General features: G+C 33.7%; 2 protein-coding genes across 4 annotated transcripts in view; both read right to left on the bottom strand.

Moving 5' to 3' along the window:
* The window catches only part of LOC128235232 (hemicentin-1-like), a 52668-nt gene extending 45466 nt beyond the window's left edge, over positions 1 to 7202 (bottom strand). For 2 of the 3 annotated variants that reach the window (XM_052950011.1, XM_052950013.1), the window contains exons 1-2: positions 7058 to 7202; positions 1082 to 1432 (exon numbers count right to left, since the gene is read on the bottom strand). In XM_052950011.1, the coding sequence (XP_052805971.1) occupies positions 1082 to 1432; positions 7058 to 7136 (430 nt within the window). In that variant the 5' untranslated portion in view covers positions 7137 to 7202. The remainder of the gene's footprint in view (positions 1 to 1081; positions 1433 to 7057) is intronic. The other variant, XM_052950014.1, reaches the window with a different exon arrangement.
* An 11536-nt stretch (positions 7203 to 18738) lies between these two features.
* The window catches only part of LOC128234194 (HAUS augmin-like complex subunit 5), a 43779-nt gene continuing 41910 nt past the window's right edge, over positions 18739 to 20607 (bottom strand). Inside the window, exon 7 of the mRNA XM_052948268.1 lies at positions 18739 to 19864. Within this exon, the coding sequence (XP_052804228.1) occupies positions 19831 to 19864 (34 nt within the window). The 3' untranslated portion in view covers positions 18739 to 19830. The remainder of the gene's footprint in view (positions 19865 to 20607) is intronic.

Genomic DNA, 20607 nt, shown 5'->3' with positions numbered 1-20607 from the left:
GATACTATATACTTTTTACGACGTTATTACAAACTTATAACGTCGAAACTACATACTTGTAAGAGTGATACTACATACTTGTTACAGCGATACTACATACTTGTTACAGCGATACTACATACTTGTTACAGCGATACTACATACTTGTTACAGCGATACTGCATACATTTTATGACGATACTGTATAATTTTTACGACCTCACTACATACTTGTTAGAGCGATACTGCATACATTTTATGACGTTACTTTATACATTTTACGACGTTATTACATACTTGTTACAGCGATACTATGTACTTGTTACAGTGATACAACATACTTGTTCAAGCGATACTGCATAAATTATACGACGATACTATTTACTTTTTTCGACGTAAAATTATTACAAACTTATTTCGCCGATACTACATAGCTGTAAGAGCGATACTGCATGCATTTTATGACGATACTATTTACTTTTTATGATGTTACTACAAACTTGCTTCGACGATAATATATACCTGTAAGGAGGATAATACATACATGTAACTACGATGATTTATACAAGCCACGGTTATAAAAGATACTTAAAAACGACGGTAGTACATTCTTGTTTCGACGATAATACAAACTTGTAACGGAGATAATATATTCTTGTAACGACGATAAAACATTCTTTTAACAATGATACTAAAAACTTGTTATGGCGAGAAAACATACTACATACATGTAACGAAGGATATAAATTCTAGACACGACGATACTATATAATTTGTACAACGATAATACATTATTGTTACAACGATACTGCATACTTGTAACGACAATAATGAATTCTAGTCACGACGATACTCTGTAATTTTTCAACGATAATGCATTCTTGATACGCAAAATACTACATACTTGTAACGAAGATAATGCATACTTGTAACGACTATAATATATTTATGTTACGAAAATAACATATACGTGATACTTTTAAAGATAACAATACCTAATACATACATTCATATTTGTTTCGAAGATAATGCATACTTGTTTTGACGATTAAACATGCTTGTCATACTCACATTAGACACTTTATAGGTAGATATTACATACTTGATACGACGAGTGTTTGATCCCCACTGACGTCATTTGGATCTCCTCCTGGACGTAAACATAACAACACGTGTCCATTCATGTCTCTGGTGACGTTCCGGATGACACAGACGTACTGCTTTCTACTTACACAGGAACAGCTGAAGTAGGACGGCGGTGTGGGGTCCGTGCCACAGCCTGATGATCCGTACCCTACTGAGGTGATTGTCTTAGAAACTAATCCCATTAGTCTTCTTATATATGATACATACTGTACATCGGTAGACGTAGAACACGTCAACTGCAGGGATTCGTTCTCTTGAACTGTGAAACCTCCAGATGTACCATTCCCCGACAACGTTATGCTGGATACTGAAAGCATAAAGGGTTCTGGAATGTTTTAAACAGTTCTGCTCGTTTTTCAGTTACGGGGAATATTCATGACAGTGTGCGTTCTTGGTCATGCTAAACGTTTTAATACAATACGTATTGAAAAAGAAACAGGTATAGGGGTTAGATTATTTGATACTGCGCAAAAACGAAGTCGGTAAGGTACCATTTTCTTGATATTAGGCGATTTGTAATAAAACATTGAATACATGTATTTAAAAAAATCAAAAATTAAACGAGCAGTTTTTTCAAGAATTAAAAAAGGTTCACTCTTTTCAACGAAAAACGACGCCATTTTTCCCGCAAAAAAATGACGTATTAGACGAATTTGAAATAAAAACAAGAGCTGTCACAGAGACAGCGCGCTCGACTATTCCGCCGCTTTTCAGTGTAAGGATTGAAAAGTTTTGGCGAAACATGCATGGATCACTGTTAGATTAGATTTCAATGCAATTCATGATGTGCTGAGATAGTAACATAAATGTGGTTACATGGAAAATTTCAACCAGATTTTTTAAGTCTAATAATAAAGGGCAATTATTTGCAAAATACAGTTATAAATCTTGGTTATTCAATTACGTTGAGTGGTTGAATACCATTCTATAAAGTCTCAATTCAATACATCGAGTAGTTGCTTAGAAATTACCCTATGTGTGCTTACACGCAAAACCTTAACCAGAATTTCTATGTCGAATAATAAAGGGCAATTATTTGCATTAAATGAAACTAGAGTTATCTTACATGGTTAATTAAGTAGGTTGGATGGTTGAGTACCATTGTATCGAGTCTCAATGCAATACATCAAGTAGTTGCTTTGATATTAAAATAATGTGTGCTTGCACACAAAACCTTAACAAGAATTTCTAAGTCGAATAATAAAGGGCAATTATTTGCATTAAATGCAAAGTAGATTATCTAACTTGGTTGATTAAGTAGGTTGGATGGTTGGGTACCATTGTATCAAGTCTCAATGCAATACCACAGGTAGTTGCAGAGATATTAACCTATGTGTGCTTGCACGCAAAACCTTAACCAGAATTTCTAAGTCGAAGTATAAATGTCTATTATTTGAATTAAATGCAAACTGGAGTTATCTAACTTGGTTAATTAAGTAGGTTGGATGGTTGAGTACCAATGATTCAAGTCTCAATGCAATAACTCAAGTAGTTGCTGAGATATTAACCTATGTGTGCTTGCACGCAAAACCTTAACCAGAATTTCTAAGTCGAATAATAAAGGCCTATTATTGGCATTAAATGCAAATAAGAGTTATCTAACTTGATTAATTAAGTAGGTTGGATGGTTGAGTACCATTGTATCAAGTCTCAATGCAATACCTCAAGTAGTTGCTGAGATATTAACCTATGTGTGCTTGCACGCAAAACCTTAACCAGAATTTCTAAGTCAAATAATTAAGGCCTATTATTGGCATCAAATGCAAAGAAGAGTTATCTAACTTGATTAATTAAGTAGGTTGGATGGTTGAGTACCATTGTATCAAGTCTCAATGCAATACCTCATGTAGTTGCTGAGATATTAACCTATGTGTGAGTAGTATAGCTCTCCATATTCTTCGAATAGTCGAGCTAAAAACGTAAAACAAGAGAAAAAAATATATGTGCATGAACGTTTTCACAAGACGCACTTGAGGTTGAAATTTCATAGCGGTAAAGGAAGAACTGCTGAAAATATCGGTTATTGTAGCTGGAACGCAAAAAAAATATGACAGAGGTCTCAAAATTGACGTCAGTGGTATATTTTGAAGAGTTGTAGTTTCAAAACTGTTCCGAATCTTGAAAAAGTAAAAACAGTCCCTAACTAATCATATGCTCTTCTATTCGTATCCAATTTTCAGACATTAACTCGAAAATTCGTTCAGGTGGAACGCTCGATTTACAACTCATTTTGTCGATTTTAAGGACAAATTGAAACTTCGTGAAAAGAAGACTGTTTCATTACACCCATATCAATATAAGACAGGAATACAGAGGTAAGAAATCGCCAATAACCACTGTGTGAACAAATTTATGCTTTAAAAATATTCGAAGGAACAAATTTCATTTACAAAAACTGTGACAGAAGAAATCTGCAGTTTTAGAATGTATTTACCTTGTTTCGCGTTAAAATAATTCCAACATCTTTCAAAATTCATTGCAGTGGTTCGAGACCAACACTTGATTGCAGGTCTCGACCTTACTGTGTAGAAATGTATCCCACTTCGGACATATTTTGAGTATTTTGTACATAAATATTTACGATCAATTTTGACCGCCTGTAAACATTGAACAATAAATGACAGCTATGACGTCGTATTGTGTTCTCTTGGTTTTTATGAAGTTTGGCTTTTCCAAGATGTTGGCAATGATAACATATTTCTCGCAAATGTACGACAACGCTTAAAAGATCAATTTATTCAGGGATGGAATGGAAGATTAAAGGATTCTACCAGGGCTAATTTTTATAGACATATAACTTGTTTTAAGCCTCAGCTGTACTTAGATGTAATAAATATTAGTAAATTTAGAAAAGCTTTACCAAAATTACGAGTTTCCTCACATAGACTATGTATAGAGACTGGAAGATGGGCTAGACCTGTATCAATACCCGTACATGAGAAAAAATGTATCGAATGTAATATTTTAGAAGATGAATACCATTTTGTTATAGATTGTCCATTGTATAATGATATTAGAAACTCTTTATTGCCATCCTACTATTTACGACATCCTAGTATGCACAAATTTATAGAGTTAATTCACACTAAAAATGAAGGAACATTGGAGAAGTTAAGTGAATTTGTTTACAAAGGTTTTCACATAATGTCAAATAGACATTTAGTAACAGTCTTGCATTATAGCCATTGTCATAAAATTTATTAGTTAATATGTTACCGCACAAGTACATATTATTTGTATTTGTTACCATTGTGCACTTTATGCCTCATGGGTCTACGACCTTCTGGTTTATTATAATTAGAACTTGAAACTTGAAAACTAGTCTATTTCTACAGATTTGTTTTATACTGTATAGAGGCACCCGATGGGGTGATTGTTAACCAGATACTGTACAGTGCCTAAAAGTATAAAAGTATACTGTATATTTGATAAGAAACAACAGCTGTTGTATGACAACATACCCAAGTATGATTTTTTGTGCTCGTTAAAATTTATATATATTGCTACATATACAGTTCTGTGATAAACATGTCACGTTTATGTTCAATTGTATACAACCATTTCATAATTGTGAAAATGAATATAAATAATCATTTTAGGTTTTTCATCAGCGAAAGCCAGCAGAGCCAGTGTGATGTTTGAACATATCACAAGCACCAGATTAAAGACACCAATAGCTGTGAGGTAATAATAAGGTGGGGGGGTTTTCTGTAAATTATCAGTAAACAAAGTAGTATAATGTCATTTGAGTGAAAGCAAAATGTTTATTGTGAAAGCCATCATCTTTTACCGACGCTTTTGTTAACTTACCTTTCAAATTTATAAAAACATTGGCCCTTAGGGAGCGCCGTCACCCCCCCCCCCCACCCCTTATTTTAATATCCGCGCCCAATTAATCGGCCATTTAAAATATGCTGATTTTCTTTAGATTGCTATCAGTGGAAGTTCAAGGTTATATGACAAATGTGACGTCAAGAAAACATCACTAAAAGAACTTCCTGGAGCCGCTAGTGTATTATATGCTGTTTAGTATTGCTGATTCTGGTTATTGGTATCTACTTAAGAATTGACTTTGATTTTGAATTTAAGACCATTTATAGTTTAATGAAAATAGAAAATAAAAGTTACACTCCATGAATATTGACTTTATGCTCCTGTAAAAAATAAATATGGTGACTATATGAGTAAGTACTCCTAACACTTAAATTTGACATTGACAATGGGACAGCTTAATTTAAAAATAGTAAACAAATATTATTAAATAGTATTTACAATAACTGAAGAGATCATGTTTCATTCTATTTAAACAGAAAGAATGCTGACATTAAATGCACAAACTAAAAATAATTTCATTAAGTAAATTATACATGATTGAAATTTTAGTAATTGAGGTTACTGCAAGCCTAGGGGTACAAAAATAGTTGTACAAGCATTTATATATAAGTTACAAATAAGATAAAAGAAAAAGATTCAAGATCATTTAGTCATTATTAATAATCATAACTGATATATTATACAAATGTCTCATGTAATTTAAAAATCTGATGAATTTGCAAAATGGTTGGATGCAGCATCTAATAAGTGGAATTCTTCAAGAAATGGCATTTCACATAGGAGATATAGAACAGATCAAGTACACTTATAATATGTCTGTATTGAAACTAAAAGAATCAGTAGTTTTTGCTTACATATATTTCTAATTGCAGCAATAATTCAGTTTAAAATATAAAAATGGACTACCATCTTTAATTAACAAATACATGAAATACTGAAACAATGGTACGCGTTAGATTAAAGATATAAAAAAAATGATCAAATTAATGAGAATCAATTCTATGAAACTCAGTGCATCATTTCTATGACAAGTTGAAACTGACTTTAAATTCCCTAAGTGTCAGCGTGAGAAAAACGGACGATGCCATTAAATTTTATTCAAAGAGATTTTTTGTATTTTGTTTAAGCAAGTATTTTTTCTGTCAGTTTATTTTTGTTATTAAATTATTCAGATGTATTGTGACATCATTACTTGCATAGCATTACAAGAATATTACCCTTTTCTTGCGGTATTCGTTGACCGTTTTGTATGAAGTAAAGAGTAACACCCCTGAATTCAGAATAAACCTACCCCTTGAAGTGTTGCATGTGTTTTATTGATCAGAAATAGAAGTAGCTTATAAATATTTTGTACTATTTTGTTGAATATTTACCATGTAACTTGTTGGACCGATTTAGTAAAGTTTGTCATTAAATCTGCCTTTTAAAAATAATACAAAGAATTTTATAAAAATGAAATGTGGAAGTTCATTTTTTATAAAAAAGATACCTCCACTCTGACAGCTGTGCGGGAAAATAACGTCAATCTATTGCATTATGGGACAGTTTGGTAAAATTTACCTGAGTAAACTTTCACCCTAACCTTGTAAATTTACCGCCATGGTAATTACTTTTATACAAACGCATTTACCGCCATGGTAATTACTTTTATACAAACGCATTTACCGCCATGGTAATTTTACCACGGAATTTACCGGTGGTTTTACTTACCGAGGTAATTATTTATCATTGTTTATACAATTGGCTGCAGGAAAAAGAGAAGAAAAAAACAGATTTGCTTATCTACTAAACAAGTTGCAAACAATATAGTGAAACAAATCTAATACCTTTCAATTTCTTAAAATAGTTGTTATTAAAGATTGTATGCGAAATGATTTGTCATATTTTTTAACAAAATATATATAAAGGGTGTTCAATACAGTTAAGTTGTTCCTACATATATTGTGCTGAACAATATAAATGTTTATGTGAAATATTGTAGATAAGACCCCATAGTAGTCTAAAGTAATCATCGTCAATGTCACTTGAGGGTATCGGCAATACCTATTCTTTACGTAATTTATCAAACACAGTTCTAGCTTCTTATTTAATTAAATACCTTGTCCACAAAGAACAATTATTCCAAAGGAAATGAAGAGCTCCATTTTAAAACCACATGCCGGTTTCTTTCCACACATCAAATAAACAACCTAATACAAAGTTGTATTCCTTTAAGGAAGTTTAAAACTGAATACAAATTTAAGGTTGAGTGTAATGATCACGCGAAAAACTTGATATGTATTTATATGTAAGGCCACGCTTAAACGATATTTCGCTTACATGTTTTCGCTAGAGCGCTTAGATTCATAACAAGATAAATTGAAATACATTGGACCAAACATTCCTTTTGATAAACCGATAACTTTGGTTGCAGGTACTTACTTGTATTGCATTTAACAATGGAATTAGTTTTGCTACAAAAATGAAATGAATGACTTCATACGACAATAATTTGTATATATTCAGCAGTTCCTAACATGCCATATCATGTCAAAAAGTAGAACTGCCGATATCTGACCTCGATTTGCGATACTAATGTGGGTAGGCCTGTGGCCTAAATGTTGAGATTAAACAATGCAACTTTAATTGAGAGTAAAAAGACCGAACATGCACTACATTATCGTTCTGAGACGAAAGGAAATGTATGAAATAATATATAAAGGAAATAAAAGGTTTAACGTAAAAGTAGGAAAATAATTATAAATAGTTTTATCATTATTTGGCATATTCATAGCCTGATTTACTTTTAAGCCTCAGTCACTATTGAGAACTGTGTATCTATTTCTCTTTAAGATACATCAATGGCGACATTTAAGTCGTGAACTCATGATAGGAAAAATGGTTCAGTCAAGAAGACATGGTTTGAAATGGGAAAATGTAAAATTGGTTATTCTAAATAAAGTATACAGAAAGCATGCAGGAAGCAATCCTTTCGATGCTATGTGTATGCTTTATCTTATTTCAGTGTATTGTCATGTGTAAAATATGTTTAAACTAAGTACAGGAATCAAATCTGGAATATAACGTATATGTCCTTTAAAGCAGCAGGTATACATTTGTTTTCCAAATAATTGAATACGACGAATAAGACACAACTAAAGTAAACATAAAATGTTTGAATGTTAATGTTCAAAACATTCAATTAGGTCGACAGATTTTTTTGCAAGTTCACTCTTTGGACTAGTTCTTGTTGTTTTCGTCACTTAGGTCGATAGGTAAGATGTGCATGCCAAAAATGTACAAGCTTTCTAAATATTTAGTAAACAAACATTATAAAGTCATGATTCCAAAAATAATATCAAAACACAAACGCTTTTGATTTACCTTCTTTACACGAATATTTGTATATTCTAGTTTCACGATTAGACTATTACACAAACACTGTGTTGGCATTCCTTTTTCGACCGAAAATATGCTTTTAAGCATAGGGTTCACTAATAATTAATATTTTTCTGTTAGGTTTTCCCTTCTTTTTGACAAGAATGGAATGAAAAAGTTAAGTTATTTTTAATGGGTCTTATTTAAACCTTAATGACCTGACACGTTTTTTCATGGACTAAGCTAAGTATTTCTGGACGATATGAATTTGGGACCACTCATCAAAATCTCATTTTTTTCTTAGCAACAGACTGGGACCTGTGCAGTTCTATATTCCTTTTTGGTTGTAATCTCAGGATCATGCTGGTGTTCTTGTATAGGCTGTGAACTTGATAGTGTTTTATAACCTTGGACATTTGACCTTGAAAGAGAACAATCAGTTAACCTTGGTAGATAAATACCAGATGGTGTCTAGTTTGTCTTAGAAATGGGTTTGTTACCTTAGCATGAAAAGACAGAAAAAGACACTTGTTCAGGCATAAAAAGACAGAAAAAGACACTTGTTCAGGCATGAAAAGACAGAAAAAGACACTTGTTCAGGCAGAAAAAGACAGAAAAAGACACTTGTTCAGGCAGAAAAAGACAGAAAAAGACACTTGTTCAGGCATAAAAAGACAGAAAAAGACACTTGTTCAGGCATGAAAAGACAGAAAAAGACACTTGTTCAGGCATGAAAAGACAGAAAAAGACACTTGTTCAGGCAGAAATCTTCTTAGAAAATGGCAGAGTATCTGCTAACATACGAATTTAAGAAGCTCCTGTATCTTTGAGTATTTTAATAGGGGTAGGTGGGCAAGTATTACCCTAAAGTAACAGGAAACAATATAAGACAAAAGGTTATTTTTTATCATATGATATGATGTAACATTTTTAATACGAGTCATACGAGATTGAATCCCTACTTACACATATAAACGACGGAGTACTTTCAAATGCAAGTATGGAGAACCTCCACCAATTTGATTTAACTAGTTGGAACCAGAAAAGCTTTTCTCCCACCTCAGATAAGTAGATCCATTTTACCTCCCTTGTTGAAGACTGTCGTCTGTAGCGCATCATGGAAACCTTGTCTTGTGGCAATATTTAGAACGCTAGTTTATTATTTCTCGCTTCAAATGTCACCAGAAAACAGTTTTAACGCACCTTTCAAGAAATAATGCTTCACTCTTCTTAGAACTATTTAAAGACCGATCAGACCATTAACACACTCTGAATCACTGCGCGAATATCCATGACAACCACGAATTATTGCATATACGTACGCAATTATTTTCACTAAGCACAAAAGAGTTCCAGCAAAAAAATACAGTTTAACTAAATTGTGTTTAACTGGGGTGGGAGAAAAAGCATCTACCATAGCCGCTCGTGTAAGAAAGGTTCATCCCGACCCTCGCGCAGGGTAAACCTCGTTTCCGCAAAACACCCTACGCACGGGTCGGAATGAACCTTTCTCCCACCTCAGATAAGTAGATCCAATAATTTAACCATGCTAGATATTCTTATCTTGCCCACGGGCGAAGATAAAATGCCCGCATGAAACTCCTTTTACCACATTGTAATTACCTCCCTTGTTGAAGACTGTCGTCAGTAGCATCAAGGAATTCTTGTCTTATGGTAATATTTAGAACGCTTATTAATTATTTCTCGCTTCAAATGTCACCATAAAACAGTTTTCACGCACCATTCAAGAAATAATGCTTCATTCTCCTTAGAACTATTTAAAAAGACCGATTTGACTATTAACATTAACTGGATCACTGCGCGTATATCCATGACAACCACGTGCTATCGCATATCCATACGCATTTATTTTCACTAAGCAAAAAAGAGTTCCAGCAAAAAATACATTTTTACTTCATTTTGTTTAACTGAGGTGGGAGAAAAAGCATCTACCATAGCCGCTCGTATAAGATAGGTTCATCCCGACCTTCGCGCAGGGTGTTTTGCGGAAACTCGGAAGATACTTATACACCTTTCATAAAAATGGTAGGAAAACATCCTATATTTATTCGTCATTTATGGGGATACTAGTGAAATATAATTCGAAGTATTTCTAATTTTATTTAAATATGTAACATTGAACATAATTGGATCCTAATTTGATTCAAAACATATACATCCAAATCATACAAATAAATAAAAAATATCCGTAAGCTAATTCACAACAAAATGCAGACATTAGTTTAAACATATTTATTTTACAACGATTGTGAAACAAGTTATTACCAATTATATTAATCACTCTCGTTGGCACGATTTTACGTGAGAGTGTGGTCTTGTGTTGTGGGGGAAACCAGAGTACCCAGAGGAAACCCACTTGTCCAACTTGGTGACCACTGACCAAACTCACATGCGCCCAAGCCGGGAATCGAACCCGGGTGGCCTAGGTGAGAAGCGAGTGCGCTAACCACTGCGCTAACCGGACAACATTAAATTAACATACACAAGCAATTGGAATGTGCCATGTGAAACATGACCATGCATTGTACTTCCACTTATAATTGCATTCTATCATTTCATGAAACCAATCATTTTTAAGAAAATATATAGCAATCTTACAGCCCTGTTGATCCATATAATGTTATGGTGGTTTGTTTAAAACAATCCTGGTTATAAACATGATGAATATCTCTGTTAAAAAAACACGCAATTAACTATATATTCAATATGAAAAGTGAAGTTAAATAAACACGTATATATATTATATCTTAATTGCACTATTGACTGAAACTCTTCCTAAGGCATTAAACCGATCATTAAATCATGAAATTATCAGCTACGACCATGGTGCCAATGGGTCTTTATATATATATATATATATATATATATATATATATATATATATATATATATATATAAATATGTAACTAAGTTGAATCATTGGATTTTGTTTATTACAAATGAAAGCAAACAGGAAGTTTACTGTAAGCCTCTTAATGCAATACAAATCTAATAAAATCATGTGTATGAACTGTCAATGTTGAAGTAGCAATAATTAGGGAAGTTAATAAGATCATAAAGCACTTTAAAGAAACAAATTTACACTCATCATCGGTAGCAAGGGTTAGTTCAAACTAGTGCATGCGAAAACAAATGATCATTTTGTCAAACAATTTCATTACCGTGTTTTATTACAAGACCATTTAACACATAATAGTAGAGTATAATTGAGGCTTTAAAAGTCATTTTGTTTGGAGTCAATGAACAATAGCGATTATATCAGATCTTGAGTATGTAGACATGCATTCAGCATGAATGTTAAAAGGGACAAAACTCAAACAACGCCGTCTGTAAATCGGCTTCCATTCATGTCCCATTGCAAAGGTTTTAATGTAAGCGTATATAATTATGCTCTCTGAAAGGTCACCACCTTATCCGGTCTGTCGTCTACAGTTCGTTCCGGCTTGTAACAACTCTTGTAAACCCATGAAGGATTTCGAAATACCACATCCTGATAACGTTTAAAGTTGTCGATTTTGAGGTCAGTGGCTCAAAGTTCGTGGTGACCTTGAGCTACAAATCTATTTTCAATCAAGAGTTTAAGAACGCTGGGGCGAAGGGACCTCGAACTTGGTAAGGCAGGTTGGCCATGACCAGTATTTTCGCCCTGTCCATTTTGATGTCAGTGAGTTAAACATATTTGACGGTCGTGGTGAACTTGAGCTAAATATCCGCCTCCGATCAATAACTGGTTACTTCAAGGATGTGATTGACCTGGCAGCTGGAGGGCTGAAACCATTTCGGCCATGGGTTCTTGGGGCACTTTTGGGGTCAAAAGCACACTGCCGTAGAAGAAAAACTGGCTTTTTAGAAGCTCTTTTGAGGGTTCTTCTGACTTTAAATTTGAAGCAAACTGGGATATCAACTTTAACAACCAAAAGCACACTAGTATCTTTTTTAATCAGCTAAAAAAATGTGTGTGTGTGTGTGGTGGGGGGGTGCTAGTTATTTTACTTCATTTACATCATTCTCTTTTACATTATAAATCAATATTTGTCATACTATGATTTCTATTCTAGGTTTCTATATATAGGCTCAAAAACAAATACTAATAGCATTCGTTACATTCCTGGTGATAATTCTTGTTTAAATAAAAAATTCTTTCATTATCTATGGTGGCATATAACTGGCGTAAGATAACATGTTAACATTCGCAAATTGTTTCGTGTTAACCACTTAAATTAAGTTAATATTCCCATAAACATTTTTGGTTAAGATAATTATCATAAGACTAAAAATTAGCTTGAAGTGTCCAGAACTGCCACCTGTTCTCTTCTTTTAGCTGTGAAACAGGTAACTATATATGGTTCACGAATTCCACTTAATAAGTAACATAATAACTGATTACTAGATAAGATTCGTGTTACCACTCATCTATAAATGCATTTTTGGTAAGTGAATTCATATATTATATTAAAAGATAAGTGGTAGTTCATTTTGGCGATCTACAGAAAATGGAGCAAGCGCTAACTCATTTGGTGTTTGCACTAAGTTGAACAACTAGCTCTGCCCTTTATGTAGTCATGTCGTATTTTGGCGCGAAAGTTAAACCGCCCAGGCGTTAGTTTTATTGAAAGAGTGTCAGGTAATGGTAAATTGTTGCGTCTTTTTGAATATTTTATAAAAGCAAATAAAATTGATTAATGTTTGTTGACATTTAGTTTATTAGAATTACCTAGGTATGCTTGCATAGTACAGAACTTAACTGGGACGACCTTGTTTAGTTTTTGTATTCATAATGATCAACAAAAGATTTTTGGTACTAAATTAGTTTAATTGGTTGTTAATTATAAACAGCATTTCACGGGAAGAAACATAACTGAGATATTTGATTATTGTCATGTAAATATTTAAATTGTGCACTGAATAGATGTCAATACAATTTGATAGCTGATAAACATCTATTTTCAAATTCGGGTTCATGACATACGCTGCAACTGCCTTCAGAAAACGGCACCCTTAACTGTCAATCTTAGTTACTTAACGCATGCGCAGAGGGCAGAGGCATCTATGAAAAGGTGTCGGCTCACAATGTGATTCTCTTCTTTGTTTTATGTAAATTTTATCCAGTTCACCACTTAATTATGAATTTGCAGAAGAGATTTCAGCTTTAACACTATTTTCCCACAAACACTTAATGAACTTTCAAACACTTATGAACACTGTCTGTTGATTTTTTCTGCTATCATCATTTCTTTACAGTCAATATCTATAAAGTCCATGTGCTACAGTCATGGCCGCATCTCTGGGGTCATCTCTGAATCCATCCACCCAAGAAGGAGGTTCTGCAAAACATTCAAAACCACATTATTGTCTTCAAATATTATATAAATAATGTGAAAACTTGAAAATACAACATCAAATGCTACCTAAGTGGAGAGAAACAATGTTTAAAGAACATCATGAAGGGATTCAACACCCTGAAGTATTTTGTTGTGGGCAGACACCTTATGGAATATATATGCAAACCTTAACTTATTTAATTTATGTACATTAAAACTGTTACTTTTCCTAACTCTTTTAAGTGTGTATCTAAGACAGAAATATATTTTTTTTCCTTTTGCTATGAAAAAAAATGAGAAAAAGACAGTGACACTTATTGATGGAATATGCCCTCTGACAGCTACATTTTCTGATTTTCTGAGAAATGGAGATCAGACTAAATTTGATGTTTCTTCAAATATGATTAATAGATTTACATGAAATAAAAAAAATATATGATACAGTGTTTGTGTTATACTTGTTCCTTCTCCATGATTTAGTCCCTTCACTCCATTCAAAATGTGTATTTTTGAGCTTTATGATAGAAAAACTTTAAATTTCAAATATAAATCATGCATTTCCATATTTGAATAATGATCAAAAATGTAAAAGTTATCAAATTTGATTTATTTTAGCATAAATCATAGATATACAATCATTACCTACAAAATGGTGATTAAAAAAAACCCCAAATCCTTAAATGACAGTATTTACTTTTATATCCCTACACACCCACCCTCATACACATTTAATCTGCCCTTACCCCCAGTAAAGAATGAAAGGTCCACAAGGTCTCTAACAAAATCAATGAAAATCCTGTTTACTTATCTGATTTTAAAGCACTAAAAGAGCTTTCTAAACATAATGGAACATCAATTAGTATTTGGTCTCCAATGCTGTCATAATTTTTAGTTATAATTTCATTGAGAATTTCTGGATACTTTGTGTAAAAATGATGAAAGGAAAGCTAAAACGCTGGACTTCTGGCAGTGTTTACTACCTTGAAAACAAATAGGCAGAAATTCAACTTACTGTAAAGGAGTCTGATATTAATCCTGGCTCTAGTTCGGCTGGAGATGTGAATTCCACATGGCTAGAAAACTGGCCTGGTGCACTAGATCTACGTCATCGGCAGTATCTGCAAGAGGAGGGTGTAAATCTGGGAAACCGCATTTATAATCAATTTGAGAAAGTTCTTATCCATCATAAGTAGTGTACAAGTAAGTAGATTTTAGAACATCTGAATTTAAGTATTCTAAAGGTGACAAGGTTGGGTCTGGCATCTAACTTAAATTTTGATGCCGAAACTGTAAATTTTGCTCAAAACAAGTATGGACTTATAGCGAGTGCATAGATGGCTGGTATCCCAGATTTTTTACTTACCTGAAGGTTGTAGGGCTACAATTGAGAGCTTTGCCGTAAACTGCAGGCACTGTCCGCTTGAGCGTTTTGTCTGTGAGGGGAAAGTTTGATTAGGTGACTGGTGGTACCACTCGCATTTCTACCCAAACACAACATTGAGTACCTGAAAATGACAGAGAATGACAATGCACTTATGGAAACTATGCTGGAAATACGCCTTGGTAAACAGGCAGTTATGAGTGTATCAGATGACATTTCCACACTAAAATTGTAAGGCATCCAATACAGCAGTACTGTCAACAATGCTGAAACATGTATATCTGTCATCATGAGCTGTGTTGGTTCTGGCATCAAAGACTCTGCAACTGAGAAATTTACTAGTAATGTCTGTTCAGAAGAAAGAAACATTTATTACTGGGCAGCCTTTGTTACCCAGTGCACACCCAAGGCATCAAGTTACTTGACAGTAGCCTCATAATGTTCTTAAAGTCAAAATGTATCAGAAAGCTGTTAATTACTGCACAATGCATAAACTTGAGGCAGGCAAATATTTGAAAGAAAACAAATCTGGTAAGAGTATAAATGATGATTTAGGCCCATATTTAATGTGTTACTCAGTAACATGGCAGAGATAATTTAATCAAACATCATCAAAGTAACAGAGGAAAATATGAAATGGCATTAAATTCATGGCAGAATGTCTGATGATGGTCTGATATGCCGAATGAAACGGAGAATATGTGAAGTTGCTCATAGCTATGACCCTAAACTAATTCACTTACACAAACTCACACTTAATCAGTCAGTCAGTCAATCAATCAATCAATGCACACCCACCTGGAAGGCTATGAAATCATTTGGAAGAGATGAATTTTGCAGTCAGGTAGACGGTTGCTGTTTTTACTTAAATGTCCCAAACAGCAATTGCAATGAAAAGGCATGTTTATAGTAAAAAATAAAGATGTCCACATGAAAACCAAGCCTGGTATTGCATTAAATTAAACACAAAGCCAACATGTTGGCTGCGGGAAAACATCAAAATCCCAGCGAAACACGACTTGCAGAGCAAGGGGGAGGTGGGGGCAAAGATCTCTTGACGCAACTAACCATAGTGGCCTTGTGTGTTTGTTTACACAGCCGGACCTTATAATACATTCTCAATTTGCATGTTGTGTATTAATAAGTTTCAGCTTACAATGACGCTCTTTAATAACCTTATCCATGAAGTAAAACAAAAAACTTCCAGGAAATAAATGGAAATAATAGGATTATTTACCTAAATTATTGATAAAATCAAACTGACAATGATTAACAAAAGAAGATTTGTTTTTTTTACAAAATAGTCAACCTTTTAACAAACCTGACTATTCTTTTGTACACGGAGGGCAAGCATGTTACGAATGCATATATTGGGAGCATCAATGTCTTTACAAAACTGCATGGACATCAGGTGTTTTCTGTTTTCTTAGAGGCATATTTTGGGACAATGAGGCATATAAACATGTATATATTCATTGATGAGAAAGTTGCATTTATCTAAGAGATTTATAACCTTCATACGACAGACTCAAATGATTCATTTTCAGTATTTGCAAAACAATGGCACAACTGCAAGTATGTTAATGAAGCTGACAAGAACAAGGCGAACTTTGCAAACTTAAGGATGTAAGAAATGTACCATGATTGTGGTTGTTTGCTCAAGAGGATCTTAATCATGGAGAGGAAGTACTGAACGACTCTGTGGATGAAAGATAAAACTGATGGTGGAGAAGAAAACAAAATGTTGTTCATGTGGGTTATAGAATTGAGAAGAAAAGAAAATCAAAGAAATTACAGTCAACTTGTAAATTAAAATAGTGTTAAATCTGCTAGGATCAGTTGTATAATTATGGTAAAGGTCCTTAACTTTCATCAGTCACTTAATTCTACATTTTACATGATTTTATATAGACATTTTATCAAAGCACCTTTTTAGCTGTTTTCTTTGTTATTTTCGTATGAATTATTTGATCCAAGAATTATCTGCTCATCCAGTGGGGCACTGATATTTGTCCTCTTAAAGCTCTATCAGTAGCTTAACGAGGCAAACACTCAGTTTATAACTTGTCCACAGTACACCTGCCTTCAATTGTTTCAGAGCAATTGGAGGTACATTGTATATGAAATCTGTCTATGTAAAAGTTGTTCTCCCTCACTGGTTGTGTAGAAGCTGATGTCTAAGGCTGGTCACTAGGACTGTCCATCTGTCCATGTACTGCTGTAAGGTGTGGTCATCACCAAGAGGACACAGTTCTGGCGGGGCTCCACCCACCTGGTATAGAAAACATGGTTTATCACAGTCAACACTTGATAGCAATGTATAAACATGTCAGTTGTAATATTACACACGAAAAGAAATGGTATCTGTATTTTAATGCTCTTTAAATACTGGCAAAATACCTCATAACAGCATACTGATCCGTGCATGAAGTTGATATCGTTTGTTTAACAGTAAGGTTAAAAGCACCTATTTCAATTTTCTTTTTTCGAATTGTTTTACCTCAGAACACATCGAAACCTAGCAGAAGGTTACAGCAAACATCACATAACCATCAGGCGTTTTAGTGCTTTAATCTAGAAAATTATTATTCAACCAAGACTGTACTTCTCAATTGAAGTAAAAAAAAATAAAATTAAGTGCTCTGTGCAACATAGGTTTTCATAGCAACACTTTTCCCATTCTAGTGATTTAATCCATTTAAAAATCAGCATTTAAGACATGAATGGTAATCAAGAGCTCAATATTCTTAATTATGTTCTTATTTAGCTTGTGTAAAGATACATAATCAGTCTCAAACTTTCCCGACAGTCAATGTACATTCAGTAACATAGGAAGAAACATAAGTTTAAAGTTATTGACAATACCAACAAAATATAAATAAAATTAATGCATGATGATGTCACGTAACGCCAAGTCTACTTGTAGATTAACTTGTTTGAGTTATTTGTAATAAGCTGTGACCATGGTCCTTGCCTTTAAAGCGTGTTAAGCAAGAACATATAACTCCATGGTATTTGCAGGATAGCTCCCCTAACCAGAAGTATTATATCGGTGATTATAACAAATGAAATATTCCAATCAAGAAAATACAATTAAAGTGTTTAGTTCATAATAAGTACTGTTGAGTTCATTGGTCACAAAAGCTGATAACTTATGAAATCATTGCCATGTACATTATCTGGGTAAAAACCAGTACTGGGGCCATGAGAAATTACACTTGTTGGAGATAAAACCAACCTTCACCATCTTATCTTCTTTGACACAATACTCGGCCTGTATATTTATGTAAACTATTCTATACCAGTCGTCCGCTGCCTGCCTGGCATGTGTACAGTTGTCTAGGGCCTGGTTAATGCAGGAAATCTCCTGTAACCATGGTAATGTCTGTCGGAACTGTTGACTGTCACTATCACGTGCACGATCACATAAATCTGCAGGTGATGTATTATTAACATTACTCACATCTTGAAGCTGCACTCTCACATATTGAACGTTTTGACAACTTTTTTTATTTTTGCGAAAATCCATGGAAACCAGTTATATAAGACTTCTGACAAAAAATTAGATCGCAGATTTTTATATTTAAGTTTAAAAACTGATGTTTTATGCATTTTTCTTAAACCGTTAGTAACGGTTTAAGCCATAAAACATTAACTTCGAACGGAAATATGAAAATATACGATCTGATTTTTTGTCAGCTATCTTAAATCATTGGTTTGCAGAAATTTATGCAAAAAATTGCCCTTTCCAAGACAAAAAATAAAAAAGTTATAAAAATGGTATATCTGTGAGAGTGCAGCTTTAAGTTTACAAAACTTTGTTTACAAACAAGAGTGCTCTCAATATTCAACTAATAACCATTTATTACAGAGAGTCCATTTCAACACAATATCTGTAAATAAATATATTAAGATGTTTCACTGAAATGGGATGATTCCTCACTATCTACCTATTTTAAACGTACTGTATACATGAATGCAAATATTTCACTCTCTTTTTTTGTTCCTCACATAATAACATTTACCTTCAGGAATTATCATATTAAACTAGACAGTTGTTTTTGTAATTAAAAACAAATGTCACCCACTGTGCACATCATCTGAATATGGTTAATAGTTTGGCAAGTTATTTCAAATCCTTCAAGTGGTTCTTCAAATCCTTCAAGTGGTTCATCAGATATGGAGCCAACACAAAATGAAGTCATACGACCTTATACCTCTAATTGTGACCTTGAACTTAGCAAGTTGTAACATGCACCCTGCACATTGTCTTAATATGGTGGACATTTTGTAGAGGCTTTGAAGAGATATAGAGCAGACACGAAATACAGTCTTATGACCATTGAACTCTTAGTGTGACCTTGCATGGAACCACACTGGTTGTAGCATACGACCTGTTCATTGTCTAAATATGGTGATCATTGGACAGAAATAAAGTCATATGATAGTCATGTGACTTTTGATTTCTAAGTGTGACCTTAAACTGAGTTGGTTGTAACATATGATCTGCACATTACATCAATATGGTGAACATCTGTGTCAGGTTAGTTCAAAATCCTTCAAGTGGTTCAAGAGATATGGAGTAGGCACCAAATGTAGTGACATGGACATTGACCTTTAACTGAGCTGGTTGTTACATCAGAAGAAATATTAATATATTGCAATGCTTAAAATACCAGTGGTGATTATTCTACCTGAGATATAGGTGACCATATCGTCTTCTGTTGTTCCATCAGCTAGATTTGCTTCCCTTTTTATCCTGTGTAGAATGTCCCCTACATTGTATATATATCATCCTGTATTTGGACAGGATACACTCCGGAGCCTAGGAAAAGGATCAAATTCATATTTTATATATGAGGATATTTGTTGACTTACATATAAGACCATAATGCCTGTTACACAGAATAATGAAAGAAAGCAATATTTTCATGAAGATAATTATGATTTTCCTTTATGCTACCATTTACACTAGATAAGTATTTAGTTGAAGTTAATTGGAAACAGAGAGCAAACATTAACTTTTGAACATGAAAAAACCAAATTAAGGCCAGAATAGTTTATGCCATGTAAATGTAATTACATACCATGGTAGCTGAAGTCAGTGTATACAAACTTGATTTATTCAAGAATAGTATGAAAGCATTAAATAAAGGCCTAGTTTAAATATTCTTCAAATGTCAATTCCGGGTATTACAGAAAGTTAGTGTAAGCATTTGTATTTCATGAAGATACATTAAAACAGCAAATATGATGTATATATATTATAAGTTACGGGGCTAGTAGGTGACCCGATATGGGAAATACAGGGCAAAGGAAACCATATCAGTTTGGAGTGAAGCTTGAACCCGAATATATGGTTTCCTTTGCCCCGTATATCCCAATTTGGGTCACCTACTAACCCCGTAACATATTTGTCACGTCAACAACATGTTTACATGTATATGTTTCATTTATTCATCGGAATATTCATCGGAATCGGAAAATAGACGCCATTTCGGTACGATATAAATTTGGTGACCCAATATGGAAAAATATGGGGTCACAGTGTGATCAGTCCTGAACCAA

This window comes from Mya arenaria, chromosome 5 (assembly GCF_026914265.1).
Source record: "Mya arenaria isolate MELC-2E11 chromosome 5, ASM2691426v1".
Taxonomy (NCBI): domain Eukaryota; kingdom Metazoa; phylum Mollusca; class Bivalvia; order Myida; family Myidae; genus Mya; species Mya arenaria.
This window is presented reverse-complemented; position numbering and strand designations above follow the sequence as displayed.